This window comes from Fukomys damarensis, unplaced genomic scaffold (assembly GCF_012274545.1).
Source record: "Fukomys damarensis isolate Sample0158 unplaced genomic scaffold, DMR_v1.0_HiC HiC_scaffold_3, whole genome shotgun sequence".
Lineage (NCBI taxonomy): Eukaryota > Metazoa > Chordata > Mammalia > Rodentia > Bathyergidae > Fukomys > Fukomys damarensis.
This window is the reverse complement of record NW_022900915.1, coordinates 44,531,309-44,544,115: the sequence shown is the minus strand read 5'-3', so window position 1 is coordinate 44,544,115 and position 12,807 is coordinate 44,531,309. Positions and strand designations below refer to the sequence as shown.

At 47.3% G+C, this 12,807-nt stretch overlaps 1 protein-coding gene and 2 long non-coding RNA genes across 3 annotated transcripts; 1 reads left to right on the top strand and 2 right to left on the bottom strand.

Moving 5' to 3' along the window:
- Nucleotides 1-611: 611 nt before the first annotated feature.
- LOC104866200 lies at nt 612-2,100 on the bottom strand. Its single transcript, XR_781376.2, has 3 exons — nt 2,011-2,100; nt 1,790-1,902; nt 612-1,004 (listed from the first exon to the last, which is right to left on the bottom strand). It is a non-coding gene; the product is annotated as an uncharacterized LOC104866200 (long non-coding RNA).
- Nucleotides 2,101-2,199: 99 nt separating this feature from the next.
- On the top strand, nt 2,200-4,743 carry LOC104866196. Its single transcript, XR_781375.1, has 3 exons — nt 2,200-2,399; nt 3,607-3,810; nt 4,166-4,743. It is a non-coding gene; the product is annotated as an uncharacterized LOC104866196 (long non-coding RNA).
- A 3,220-nt stretch (nt 4,744-7,963) lies between these two features.
- LOC104866280 (olfactory receptor 2T29) lies at nt 7,964-8,899 on the bottom strand. Its single transcript, XM_010630171.1, has one exon. It carries the CDS (start codon nt 8,897-8,899, stop codon nt 7,964-7,966), a length of 936 nt encoding a protein of 311 aa, XP_010628473.1.
- Between the last annotated feature and the right edge of the window lie 3,908 nt (nt 8,900-12,807).

Below are 12,807 nucleotides of genomic sequence, written 5' to 3'. Positions count from 1 at the left end.
GTGTGTGTGTGTGTGTGTGTGTGTGTGTGTGTGTGTTTAAACAACACAAATGTTACAGCCTGTGTCTAGATGTCCTCCCAAAGCTTCATGGGGACATAGCTGGACCTTGGGTAGGTGATGCTAGGTTAAGGGTGTGATGATGGAATTAACGGTGTGTGATTTGGTATAGTTCTGGGTGTGGGTGATGGGTAGGCCCACCCTGGGTGTGGGTGGCACCACCCAAAGGGCAGGTAGCCTGGAAGGGATAAAAGAGAAAAGTAGGACACTGCTCCCCTCTGCCAGAGCAGATGTACAGGAGCAAGACGTCATGTGTCTGGGGCTGCAGGATTCCAATGGTGGTCTGTCTGAGTGTCTTCTGCCTGTGTCCAGGGTGACGCACTGTGTCCCTGGAGCCAGGCTGACCCCATTCCAGCCCCAGCTCCACCGTTTCCCAGCTGTGACCTGGCTGGGATGCTCGGCTGCTCAAACCTGTTAGGACTGGCAGGCTGCGATGGTTCAAACTTACAGGAGGTCAGCAGTGAATTTCCCATGAGCCAGTTGAGAATCAAGTGCTGCTGACACCAGTGCAATGACCACCTTGATGACCTCCGTGACTCTGCTTACCTCTCTGTTAATGGGCTCCTCACATCCACTTCCTAGGGTTATTGTGAGTGTTGAGTAAGAAAAATGGGAAGGTTCTGTCTTCCACACAGCATGTATTTAACAAATGTCAGGGCTGTTCCTTTCCTCAGGTCAGCAGGTCCTGTAAAGTCACGGTGCACTCGACACTCGTGCTCACCATCTGACAGCTCCCAGCCTCCCCATCTCCGAGCTTTGCTCTCCACGGCTTCGTCTCCCGCGACTCCGTGAGGGCTGTGTCACCTGTGACCTAGGGGCTCCTCTGCTGCACCCTGGGTCTCCTCTCCAGGGCCGTGGAGCTCCTGAGTCGAGGGGTTCAGCCCCGCTTCCTTTTCTGTTTCCCCACCAAATGTGGTTCACGGTGGCCCTCAGCTGATGAGGGTGGACTGTAGAAACGTGTGCACACAAAGAGACGCACAGCTGTTCTCAAGGCGCTGCTGCCTGAGTTTGCACCCCACTGGCGGCCAGCCTCCCACATGGGGTCTGAGCCCAGGAAGCCTCCCGTGACTTGGCACTGTCGTTGCTTTACCGTGGTAAGGTCTCAGCAGTGTTGTACACGTCTGCATTGCAGCGTGTGTAGTCTGTGCACAGTTGTGCTTGAGCCCGTGTGTGTCTGTGCCTAGAGCAGTTGCTTAGGGGGATTCTTTTCCTTTATAGTCCCCCTGAGGAGGATATATTTTCCTACTCCTATCTCGCCAGAACTGGTACACAACAGGCACTGGAGAGCTACTAGAATGAGTGGGGAAAGGGATCCTGGATATGAACAACACATCTGGTGTTGTCCCCAGGGCTACAGCCGCCCAAGTTACTGTTTTTTGTTTTTCTCATTATGGATCTGTCAAACTGATTTTATTTAGTGGTTCATTCCTTCATAGCTTTCCTGATTCTCTCCTTTCCTTCTCTCCCTCCCTTCCCTCCTTCCTTCCTTCCTTCTTTTCTTTTTTGTGAAGCATAGCCTTAGTTTTTACAATTTAAGACAATTTATGGAAAAAGGGAAGGTTAAAATGTGTTCAGTTGGCAGAGGTTTGAAATGTTGGAAAGCTTAACTGAAAAAAAGTGCGGATTTACATTGCACAAGCAGCTCATTTCCAGCTGTGGGCCAGTGTGCACGGTGTGTGCATGTGTGTGTGCGTGTGTGAGATCCCCCGCACCTTCCCTGGTGTCCACTCACCTCACATTGTCCCCGTCTGCGGTCTCCATCAGGAGTCCTGTGCTGTTGCTCATTTTATCCTCCTTCCATGCCCGTCAGAGCTCCGGGCCAGGGCTCGGCATCCAGGCTGGTCCCTTGGGAAGTCCCCACGGAGGCCCTGAGCGCTGCAAGTGGGATTTGCCCCCTTTCACACCACCCCCGGGGTTCTGCTCCCCCTAGGGCCCGTTCTCCCCATGGTGCACCTTAGGGACTGTTTCTGCAGTGAGAGTGAGCTGCTGCCCGTGGAACGCCGTGATCCAACACTTCTGTCATGGTCTTCTTCCTCCTCCCTGTCCGCAGAGGCAGCCTGCATGGTCATGAATAGCATTTGTGATGTAGCTGTGCAGAGAGACTTGCGTGACGCAGCCTCAGGAGGACGGGCGTGGCTCAGGCCCCAGTCACCAAGATGAGGCGCAGGGCACAGAGCAGAAGCCCTCAGGCCTGTTTGGAGAGCTCAGGCTGCCCCTCGCACTCCCAGAGGTGGTGTTTGGAAGGTGTGAAAGGGTCCGGGGGATTGTAACGCGCAGAGAGATCTGGGAACTGCCGAACTGGGGACTTCACAGACGGAGCATGGCAGATGTGTCGCCTGCAGGTCAGCAGCATCAGCTACTTGTTCAGAGCAGAAATTCTCAGCCTGCACCTGGACTGACCAAATGCTAAACTCTGGGTGGGCCTCCGATGTCTCTCTTAACAAGGACCAGAAGTTTGGGGCAGTTGGAGAGCAACCCTCACCATGAAATCAGAGAGTGGGGATGATTTTTTGTCTCCCAGGAGGCCTTGATCAGGGCCTGAGACACTTTTGGTCTCACAGTGAGGGGCAGAGGAGTTGCTGGCCCTAGGGGGAGCGGGACAGGGATGCCGCCTCCCGCCGCACACAGCAGGGACCCTGGGGTGCGGCCTCTCTAACTCACCTCTGTCCCTCCTGCTTGGTCCCCACCACCACCCTGTCCTCCACTCAGGGCCTGAACAGCAGCCCCACGATTAACATATAGGAGGTGAGCTAGGTTTACAGAAAGAACAGTCGGGCTTGTTCTTAAAGTAGCTGACTGAGAAAGCTGTGGAGGTTCTGGCTCTCCTTCGGGATGCTGGGGTGGTCCTAGGTTTGTGGGAGATAATGCTGGTCACACCCACCTGGGCATTGGCCTAGGGAGGTGGCTGTTTGGGGTCAGGTCCTAATAAAGAGTCCACCAGACAATTTAATTGGTGAAAATTATGACTATGGGTTATTTCTCAACATCAGATGTCTGATTATTTTATAAACAATAAATAATACTCTATCATTGAATGGTATAAAAAGATTGGCCATGTTCAATATTGCATTACTAGATTTTTCACCTTTTAGGTAGTGGTATAGACGGGTAAATATTTGTTGATACCAGGAGGACATACGCAGGACACCAAGATAACACCATTGTGCTCTCAGAATTTATAACCTCAGTACTTGGAACAAAGATGTCCCTGAAATATTATCATCCCATTTTGCAAAGGTGGAAAGTGAGATCCAAAGGCAAATCAACTTGCCCAGCAGGACTGAGCCTACAGTCACTAACAATTACCACGGAGGCCAAGTGTGTTCATTTTTAAACCAGATTTGAACATGATTTGTTGCTGCAGAATTTTTGCTCATTCACACTTGGTTTTATCCACCCAATGGATATTTATTGACCATGAGCCATGTTCTGAAGTCACACTGAGCTGCTGACTCCTCGAGCTGGAATCTGCCTGTAGAAAGTTCTCCTTTTTGTCCTGTGGGGCCTGGTAACAGCTCTCTTCTTTCCCTTCCAACATCCTCTGCACAGGTCCTTGCCTTGCCCAAGGTTCCAAGTATCCACTCTGTCCTGAAAGTGTCAGTGGAGACCGGGGAAAAAAGCGCTCTTCCTACCAGGCAGAGGCCGGACAAGGCTGCCTCCGGTACTTCCTGATCACCATGACATGGAAGAGCACAGGCAATAGCTGCTCGTCTCTGTGCACCGACACCACCATGATTTAGAGAATTAATCGGAGTAAATTTCTTTCTATAAAAGTCTTTTGTTCCACCCGGTTGTCTAACGTATTTTCATCTTAAAGAGCTTCATATTTAAGGGCAAGACCATGAGGTCTCTTTCTCTTTGGTATTCTTAGTCCTTTTCTATTCCCTCAAATTCCTTCCCACCCCTGTTGGTTCTTCTACTTTAGCTTTCAGCTGTCCTCAGTCTACTGTCACTACCTGGTCTCAGTTCAGCTAAAAGTGACCACCATGGCTTTCTGTATGCCCCAGGTCTAAGGGTTTGCTCTGAGTTTGGAGCTGGCTCATTTGTCCTTGTTTTTCTGTGATTTCATTGCCCTTTATATGTGATCTTATTCTTGGTTTATCCCAAGGTGCATCAGTGCCTCCCAGCATGGGCTGCATTAGGGAATTACGGCCACAACCTTCAACCGTGCTGGTCCAGAATGAATCCTCAGAAGGCTGCCTCGAGGTCACATGACAGAGTGGTCTGCAAGTGGAAAGTGTGATTATTACAGCAGGAGATTCATTACCATTAATTCCCATCTAATACTTCCCTTACTCCAAACACCTCTAGTTCATCATGCTCGCCAATTGCTGAGGCAGTTCTACTACACCTCCTCTTTCATGAGTGTGTTTGTGAAGGTGATTAAAAAAAAGTGTGCTGCATCTCACTGCCACATGCCATCCAGTGGAAAGGAAGACTTGTAAAACCATCACAGCGTGCCCTCATCCGCCTTATTCACCAGATCTGGCACCGTGACATTTCTGGCTCTTTCCCAAAGTCAAAATGACCATGAAATGTAAACGTTTTGCATTGATTCAGATCACTGAGTCAGCCATGACAGTGAAACTAGAGTCACACGGAAAGGAAAGGGGACTACAAAGCTGCTTCAGACAGTGAGAGAAGGATGGCAGCAGTGTGTCTTTGAAGAGGATTTGAGGGGAATGAACGGCAATGCACCTCTTACTGTTACACATTTTTAATTTAAACATCTGAGGTATTTTTATTAAACTTCATATTGAGGATTTTTGCATGTATGTTTGTTTATAGTTTTCTGCTTTTATTTTTGTTTTTGAGCCATGTCCTTCTCTGGTTTGATTTTAGGACAATGCTAGCTACATAGAACGTATTTGGAAGTATTGTCTTCCTTATATACATGGAAAAGTTTGAGGATTATTTGTTGTTAGTTCTTCTCTAAAGTCCTGATAAAATTCATCAATAAATCTGTTGGGTTCCGGGCTTTAGTTGACAGAGTTTTTCTTACTACATGAACTCATTGCTTCTTATTTAGGGTTTTTATACATCTTGTTTGTTCCATTTTGGTAGATTATGTATGTTTAGGGATTTATTCATTTCATCTAGATTCTGCAATTTATTGGAATATAAGTTTTAAAAATGGTTTCTAATTCTCTGGACTTCGGTGGTTTGTGTCAAAATTTCACTTTTTGCATTTGTAATTTTAGTAATGTGGGCCTTTTTCTTAATTCTGGCTGAAGGTTTATCGATCTTGCTTGTCTTTTCAAAGAACCAACTATTTCATTCATTTATCTTTTGTATATTTTTAGTCTCAATTACATTAATTTCTACCCTGATCTTAGTCTTTCTTTCCATGGCTTGGGGTTTGTTTTGTTTTTGTTTTTTCTAGGAACTTGAGATGTCCCTTTAGGTTATTTATTTGGGATCACTCTGGTTTTCATTCTCTTGTTTGTAGTACTATGGATTAAATCCAGGATTTTTACACTGAGCTGTTTCATTTTGAGATAGGATCCTGATAATTTGTTAGGTTTTCCAGGTTGAGCTCACACTTGTGCCAACCTTGCCTCCACCTCCCAGGGTGCTGGGATTGCAGGCATGCACCGCCACCCCTGGCCCCCCGTCTCCTGATATCCGCTCTTACACCAATAAAATTCTTTCCTAGAACTGCTCTTATTGTGTCCAGCAGATTCAGATGTGCCGTGTTTCTATTGGTAAATCTCTTCAGAGACCCATTTGTCACTGAAGGGTGGTGTGTTAGTCAGTCAGTCTCCACGTTTGTGCGTTTGTCTGTGACTTCCTTTGCCGTTGATGTCCGGTTGGCTCACGTACATAAAGCAGCTTAAATCCCTCCCATTCCTTCCCCTCTCTCTGTCTCTGACTCCCCTTCCCCTTTGAGAAAGATCTATCTCCCTAGTTCCTATTATCCACCTTTTATTTTGCTTTTGTATTTATATTTTGGGTTTCTCACATAAGAGAAATCATGGAATATTTAAGCTGTGTGTCTGATTTATTTCCCTTAACATTATGGTTTCAAGGTGCATCCATTTTTCTACAAATGACTCAAGTTTATCTTTCTTTATGGCAGAGCAGTGCTCCATTGTGGGTAAATACCACAATTTCTTTATCCTTTCATCTGTTTATGGACCTGTGTTATTCTAGACATTTTTATTTGTAGTTTAATTTCCATAGTTCACTACTGAATAATAAAATCTTAGGATTGAAATGCAAAACATTTACCAAAAGAGGTCATTGTTGGCCTAAGTAATGAAAAGGAGGCGGGCCCAACTCCACTGACACACAGAGCTACTACGTGGCAAATATTGTTCAATTTAAATGCAAAAACCATATAGGAGAAGTTATTTATCTAAATTTGTAAAAATGGCTCTTAGAGTTCAAGTAAGCTTTCTGAAATATACAGAAAACCATATAAATTTGAAGGTTCAGGGTGACGACACCAGCTGTTAGCTTTTGCCATGATCAGAGTTGTAACTTAGCCACACTGACTCACATTACGAGGCCTTTCGACTGTACCATAACAGTACCACTGGCAATAGCCCATCTCTGGGTCTGAAGGCCACGAAATCACTTTTCATAGAGCTGGGCTTGGGGGTGCCCTGTACTGAGCCCTCCTCCTCCACCCACCCCCAGTATTAGTAGCACAATTTTGAGTGGGCTGGAGCAAACCAGGAATGCATCACCATTAAATATCACTTCTCCGCCTCCATCAAGTTGGCAGCTCCAGCTGAGCTTTGGGCTAATGCAGGGACGTGGCCTCATCCCAGCTCACCCACTTTGGGAACAGAGATCGGTTCATAACCTTGTGTGCGAGGCAGTAACCCTCGCTAGCGACTCCTGCGTGGAGAACATCGATGGCAGGGCGGCAAAGGGGCAGGACAGGAGCCCAGAGATGAGCCGGGTGGAAGCTCCACGAGGTGGGTCAGAGTGGAGCCCACCGACTCTGAGCCAACATATTCACGATGTCCAAATCATCACACAAAATAAGACAATTAGTCCCCAGAATGAATCTTTTTTGGGGCATCTATAGAATGTGGAACTTTCAGCTCAACAGTTTTTCCACGTCTATTTTATTTGAACATCTGGTTTGAGCAGTTGCATTCACTGAGCTGTCCAGGACTTAGCACCCACTGGTAAGGATTATTTCGGGCGAAGTCTATTTTCCTGTGGAGACACCAGCGCCTAGAGCTGTGACCCCCCCCAGCCTGGAGGCAGCTGACAATGTGCTCCTTGCTTCCCTGTCCACACAAGTTCTTCTATCAGTTTTCTGATGCACGAAAATAAGAGTCTTTTTCCATTGTGTCCCAGGGACACGAAACACAGGCTACAGAGCACATTATCAGTACTGGTGCTCAGCATGGATTGGATGAAAACCTGAAGGTCCTTCATTTCCTTTTGGCAGTGTCTTTATTGATAAATGGGACACTGACAGTTTTGTAGGGAATCAAATGTCTACCAAAAATGAGGCAGGACCACCTTTCAAATATCCACTTTAATAACAATAAATCCAATTTAATAGAAACCAAAGAAAAGTCTCAATATTTATTATTAAGCAGGCATTGTCATGACCATTTCAAAAGTAGGAACTTCAAAATGTGCTTCAAAAAAAATATGAACCAAAGCTTGGAGCTAGTGTTACAGAATCTGAAAATGATCTTCAAGGCCAAGTTCAGTTTCTTAATTGGCACAGAGTAGTTAAGTACGTGTTCTTACTTTTCACACACCCAGCAGGTGTCCAAACATTCAGGTTTTTAGGTCAGTTCTGCCAAGGCATAGGTTAAGATCAGAAGAACGCCATAGGGAATAAACATTTACCCTGTAGATGCTATAAGTATGGAGATATGGTTCACATCTATCTTGTGGTTCCAGGGTTTCTGTAGCTGCGTGAGACTTGCCTCTACCTGAAAATGATTCTTTGACTCATCACTTTTCTCAGAGCAGCCAGCACCTCCTTGTTTCTCAGACTGTAAATGAGTGGGTTGAGCATGGGCGTGAAGATGGTATTGACCATGGAGAGTACTTCATCCTGCTCTGGTGTGTGAAGTGAGCGGGGCGTCATGTAGATGACCGTGGCTGGCCCATAGTAGAGGCTCACCACAGCCAGGTGGGAGGAACAGGTGGCCAGCGCCTTCCTCCTGCCCTCTGGGGAATTCATTCGAAGGACTGTGAGGAAGATGAGCACATAGGAAGATGAGATGAGTCCTAAGGGAAGAAGAACAAACACGATGCAGATGACGGACACCACTGTTTCGTACAAGGAGGTGTCCTCACAAGACAGTTTCAGGAGGGCAGGCATCTCGCAGAAGAAGTGGTGGATTTCCCTGGAGCTGCAGAAGGAGAAACGCATGGTGTGGATGGTATTGATGAGAGAATTCAGGACGCCTCCACCCCAGGACAGGAGGGCCATCTGCAGACAGACTCTGGAGCTCATGATGATCGGGTATCTCAGGGGGTGGCAGATGGCCACATAGCGGTCATACGACATGAGGGTCAACAGGAGACACTCACCACCACCGAGGGCAAAGAAGAAGAAGATCTGGGCTCCACAGGCAACTTGGGAAATGTTCCTCTTCCCAGAAAAAAAGTTGATGACTGTCTTGGGGACTGTGGTGGAAATCAAAGCCAGGTCAATGAGGGCAAGGTGGCTGAGGAGAATGTACATGGGGGTGTGGAGGTGCGAGTCCACCCAGATCAGGAGCATGAGGACGGCGTTCCCAGCGAAGGCCATGACGTAGACCAGAAGGATGGAAACCATGAGGATGCCGATGTACTGCAGCTCCGGGAAGAGCCCCAGGAGAAAGAAATCTGTCCCCGTTTCGTTCCCTCCGCCCATCTTCTCACCATTTGGACTTGAACCAGAGCTTGTGGAGAAGATGCTGGGTAATGCTGATGAGGCCTACTGGCTTTGTTTTTCCTATAACTTTATCAGAATGCCTCCTTCGAACATCATCATCGGTGTAAAGAAAGAATAAGAACAACGTTCAACAGCGAGGCTTGGAGTTTTCATTGTAGAAAAACTTCCTTTTTTTAGGGAAAAGTACATTTGGATATGAAAGGTGAGGTCCTGGGGCTGCTGGCTGAAGTATTTGAAAACTTTGCATGCAATATTAATGTGGACTTACAGGTGGTGAAACATAAACAGACCAGGCCAGAGGGGTCACAGAGCCCTGGAGGAGGAACTCCCAGAAGAAGGTGGCCAGCAGTGATCTAAGAATAAGAACATGGGTTATTCACATGTGTTTTGTGTGTGTGTGGCTGGTGTATAAATTCCTGTCACTATGGCTGAGCTTCGCACAGATGGCCACGCACGTAGGCCCTCTACTGGGTGCACGTGAGGCCACCCGTCGTCCTGAATGTCGCTGGAGGGAGCAGGGCAGGGCAGTATCTGACACGGGATGCTGGGACACAGAAAAGGACTGCATGAGCAGATTGGCACCAGGAACCACACCGTGAACGGCTACTGCGTGAGCCACAATGGAGAACGGAATACTCAGCTCCTTCCCACGCTGCTGTCCTCAAGGAGCACACAGAAAGCTTGGAGAGAGGTTAGGCGTGGAGCGGACATTTGTGACAACTTTACCCAGATTTGGAAGGTGCTAGTAACCCTAGCTAACGTCGGCCTTCTGTGTAGAAGGTTGCTGTCAGTTCAATAGTAGACAAACAGTCCCCCCTCTAAACAAAGCTGATCAGGGAACTGTCTTGAAGTTTACTCCCGCTTTCAAAGCACATCAGATGATGTTAGAAGGGGCATCAGAAGTCTGCTAAAGATGCTTTTCAATAGGTTTTATTTTTTAGAGAATTTTGACGTTCACAGAAAAATTGAGAGGAAGGTGCAGAGATTTTCACTGCCTCTGTCTCAAATGTGTGGCCTCCCCCTTTAATGACATTTACCCCCAGAGTGGCACCTCTGGACTACATTGCTTCATCCTTATTACCCAAGACTATAACTTGCCTTCTTCCTGGGATGTTTTTAAGGTGATCGGAAACTAGTGTTGTCCTTACAGACTGACTGGTGTGGAGTCTTGAATTTTAGGAGGGTGGGCATCCCAGAATGTCAGGAGGATGTGTGGGCATTCCTCAAAAAAGCCCCCAACCAGACACACGTTGAGCCTCGCGTCCCTGTGTAACAGGCATCTACTGGTACCGGTCTGTGCATCACCTGGGAGAAGTGTGCTGTGTTTTCCGTGAGTGTCCCTCAGTGCTTTGCAGAAGACCTGGCGCAGACAGGAGGAGAGCAGAGAAGGAGGGTGGAGGAGGAAGGGAATGAGCCTGCTGGGTCTTCGCCTCCCCAAGTCCTTGAGCTCCTTGTGAGCGATGACTCTGGTGTCGCCTTCCTGCATCCAGCTGAAAGTGGAACAGCAGCCCTTGATCTCTTCCAACCATCAGCACAGAGTGGACCAGGCCAGCAGTGATGGGAGCGGTGTACGCTGACTCTCCCTGGAGGTCACAGGTTTGGTTCCGCTTGTTTACCTTCCGGAACCGGACAATGCCAACATGACTCTGGCTTTCACCAAAAGTGAAGAAAAAGAAATAAGAACATTACCTAAGGAAGAAAGTGACATCAGAAATAATGGCGAAATTTAAAATAAATTTTGGGAGTGGTAGAAATGCGAATATACAGAAAGATGAAAGTAGTTGGGGAGGGGATCAGGGCGAAGTGCCAGCGGGGAGGAGGAGGTCCCTGCTGTGATTCCTTCGGGAATTACAGCGTGCTGTGTCTCCTCTGTGGTCAAACAGGTGACAAGGACAGATCTGGATCGGGGCCTGTAGCACATCTCTTCCCTGAGGATGACCCCACAGCCATCCTGCACCCTCCTCCTGCCCCAGCTTCTCCCTTGCCGGGAGCGCTACCTAGCAGCCCTGTCACCTGCCAGGGCCTCCTCCTCCTCCTGTGCTGCTCCTGTGCTCTCTCACCATCCTGGGAACGGGATGGGCACTGACCTGAAACATCCCCCAGGCAAGGGGACCAGTAAAGCAGCGGGTTAGTGAAGCTGCCACCATCCGGACACTGAGGGATGAGTAGTTGGCGGTCCGTTAGGCAGGGTGCTGTCTAAGGAAATAAGTGCCTGCTGTTATGGAAACACTTCTGGGACCCTGCCGCAGTGGTTGCCTGGGAATTCTGCCCCCAGACATTAATCAACGCTGTTCTCTGCTGCTGCCGGACCTCCCTCCGGATTCCAGAGTAGCTGTCTAGTCAGGCAGGAGGGACCTCGGAGGGCCTTGCTCGGGTGCCCGGGTGCCGCCTGGGAGGCGGCTGGGGATTCGCTGGTGATACCGACTGGCACACAGAGCTGAGAGAAGAGAAAGAGCACACAGGTTTGGGTGACATTATCTTCACACCTGCAACAAAGGAAGGGGGAGAGGAGGTTGAGAGGATATGTTTATGGGCAGAAAAGAAGACAATGCGCAGGTCACCTTCGTCGTGTGGAACTTGTCCATGATGCACTGAATTCCTACTTTTCTCCCGTTGGCCTCCTCTCCCCTCAGCCCTTCTTTCCCTCCTTCTTTACAAAAACATTGTTTCCATTCATCTTTTTGTTCTCATTTTTCTTTTCCCTTTCTTTCTTCCCCTACCCCTCCCTTGGGCTCCTTCCCATTTGAACATTTTCTTCTTATCTCACAATATATGTTATATACATTTTCGTCCTGTTTTATACTTTCAGTTTCTGACACCAGAGAAACAATGCAGTTTTACACCTGTGTGCCCCATTTGTCGCTAGGGGCATCCATTTAGCTATAGAAGTCTCAATTATATATATATTAAAAAAACAAATTGTCTTTATCCATTCATTGGTTGATGGGCATTTGACCTGTTTCCAGGATTTAGCTATTAACAACTATGCTGCTATGAACATATATATGCTGCTATAGCATAAATCACTGTAGTTTGATGCTTTTAATTTTTTTAGAAAGATGCTAAGGAGGGAGATGGCTTGGTCAAATAAAACCTCTAGTCCTAGTTTTTTTTGTTTTGTTTTTTTTGAGACAGGGTCTCACTATGTAGTTGAGACTGACCTGGAACTCACTATGTAGCCCAGGCTGGTCTCGAACTCACAGAGACCCTCCTGCCTCATCCTCCCAAGTGCTGGGATTACAGGCTTGAGCCACCATGCCCAGCTTCTAGTCCTAGTTCTTTGAGGAATCTCCACACTGATTTCCACAGTGGTTACACCAGTTTACACTCCTACCAACAGTGAAGAGCCCCACCACGGCTCTGCCAGCATTTGTTATTGGTTGATTTCTTGATAATAGCCATTCTTTCTAGAGTGAGACACAATCACAGAGATGTTTTAATTTGCATTTCTTCTTTTCTTTTCTTTTCTTTTCTTTTCACTGGGAATTGAACTCGGTTCCTTGCACTTTAGAGGCAGGCAGTGGAATCACTGAGCTAAATCCCCAGCCCTTTAACTTGCATTTCTTGAATGCCCAGTGATGCTGGACATTTCTTCATATTTATTTGTCATTTGTACTTCTTCATTCAAGAAGTGTGTATTAGTCTCAGGTGCCCATTTTTGTATTGGGTCTGTAAATTTGGGGGGGATTTTTTTCAGTTCCTTATATATTCTATGTATCAGTCTTTTGTCTGAGGAAGAGCAGGCAAAAGTTTTTTCCCCACACTTGGTTATCTCTTCACTCTGTTGGTGATTTCTTTTGCTGTGCTAAAGTTTTTTAACAAGAGGTGATCCCAGTTTTTTATTCTATGTAGTATTTCCTGTGTGCCTGGGGTTTTGTTGTGAAGTC

What these genes read in the sequence shown, in the direction of transcription:
- LOC104866280 (XM_010630171.1), bottom strand. Translation starts at nt 8,899, where the DNA reads ATGGGCGGAGGGAACGAAACGGGGACAGATTTCTTTCTCCTGGGGCTC.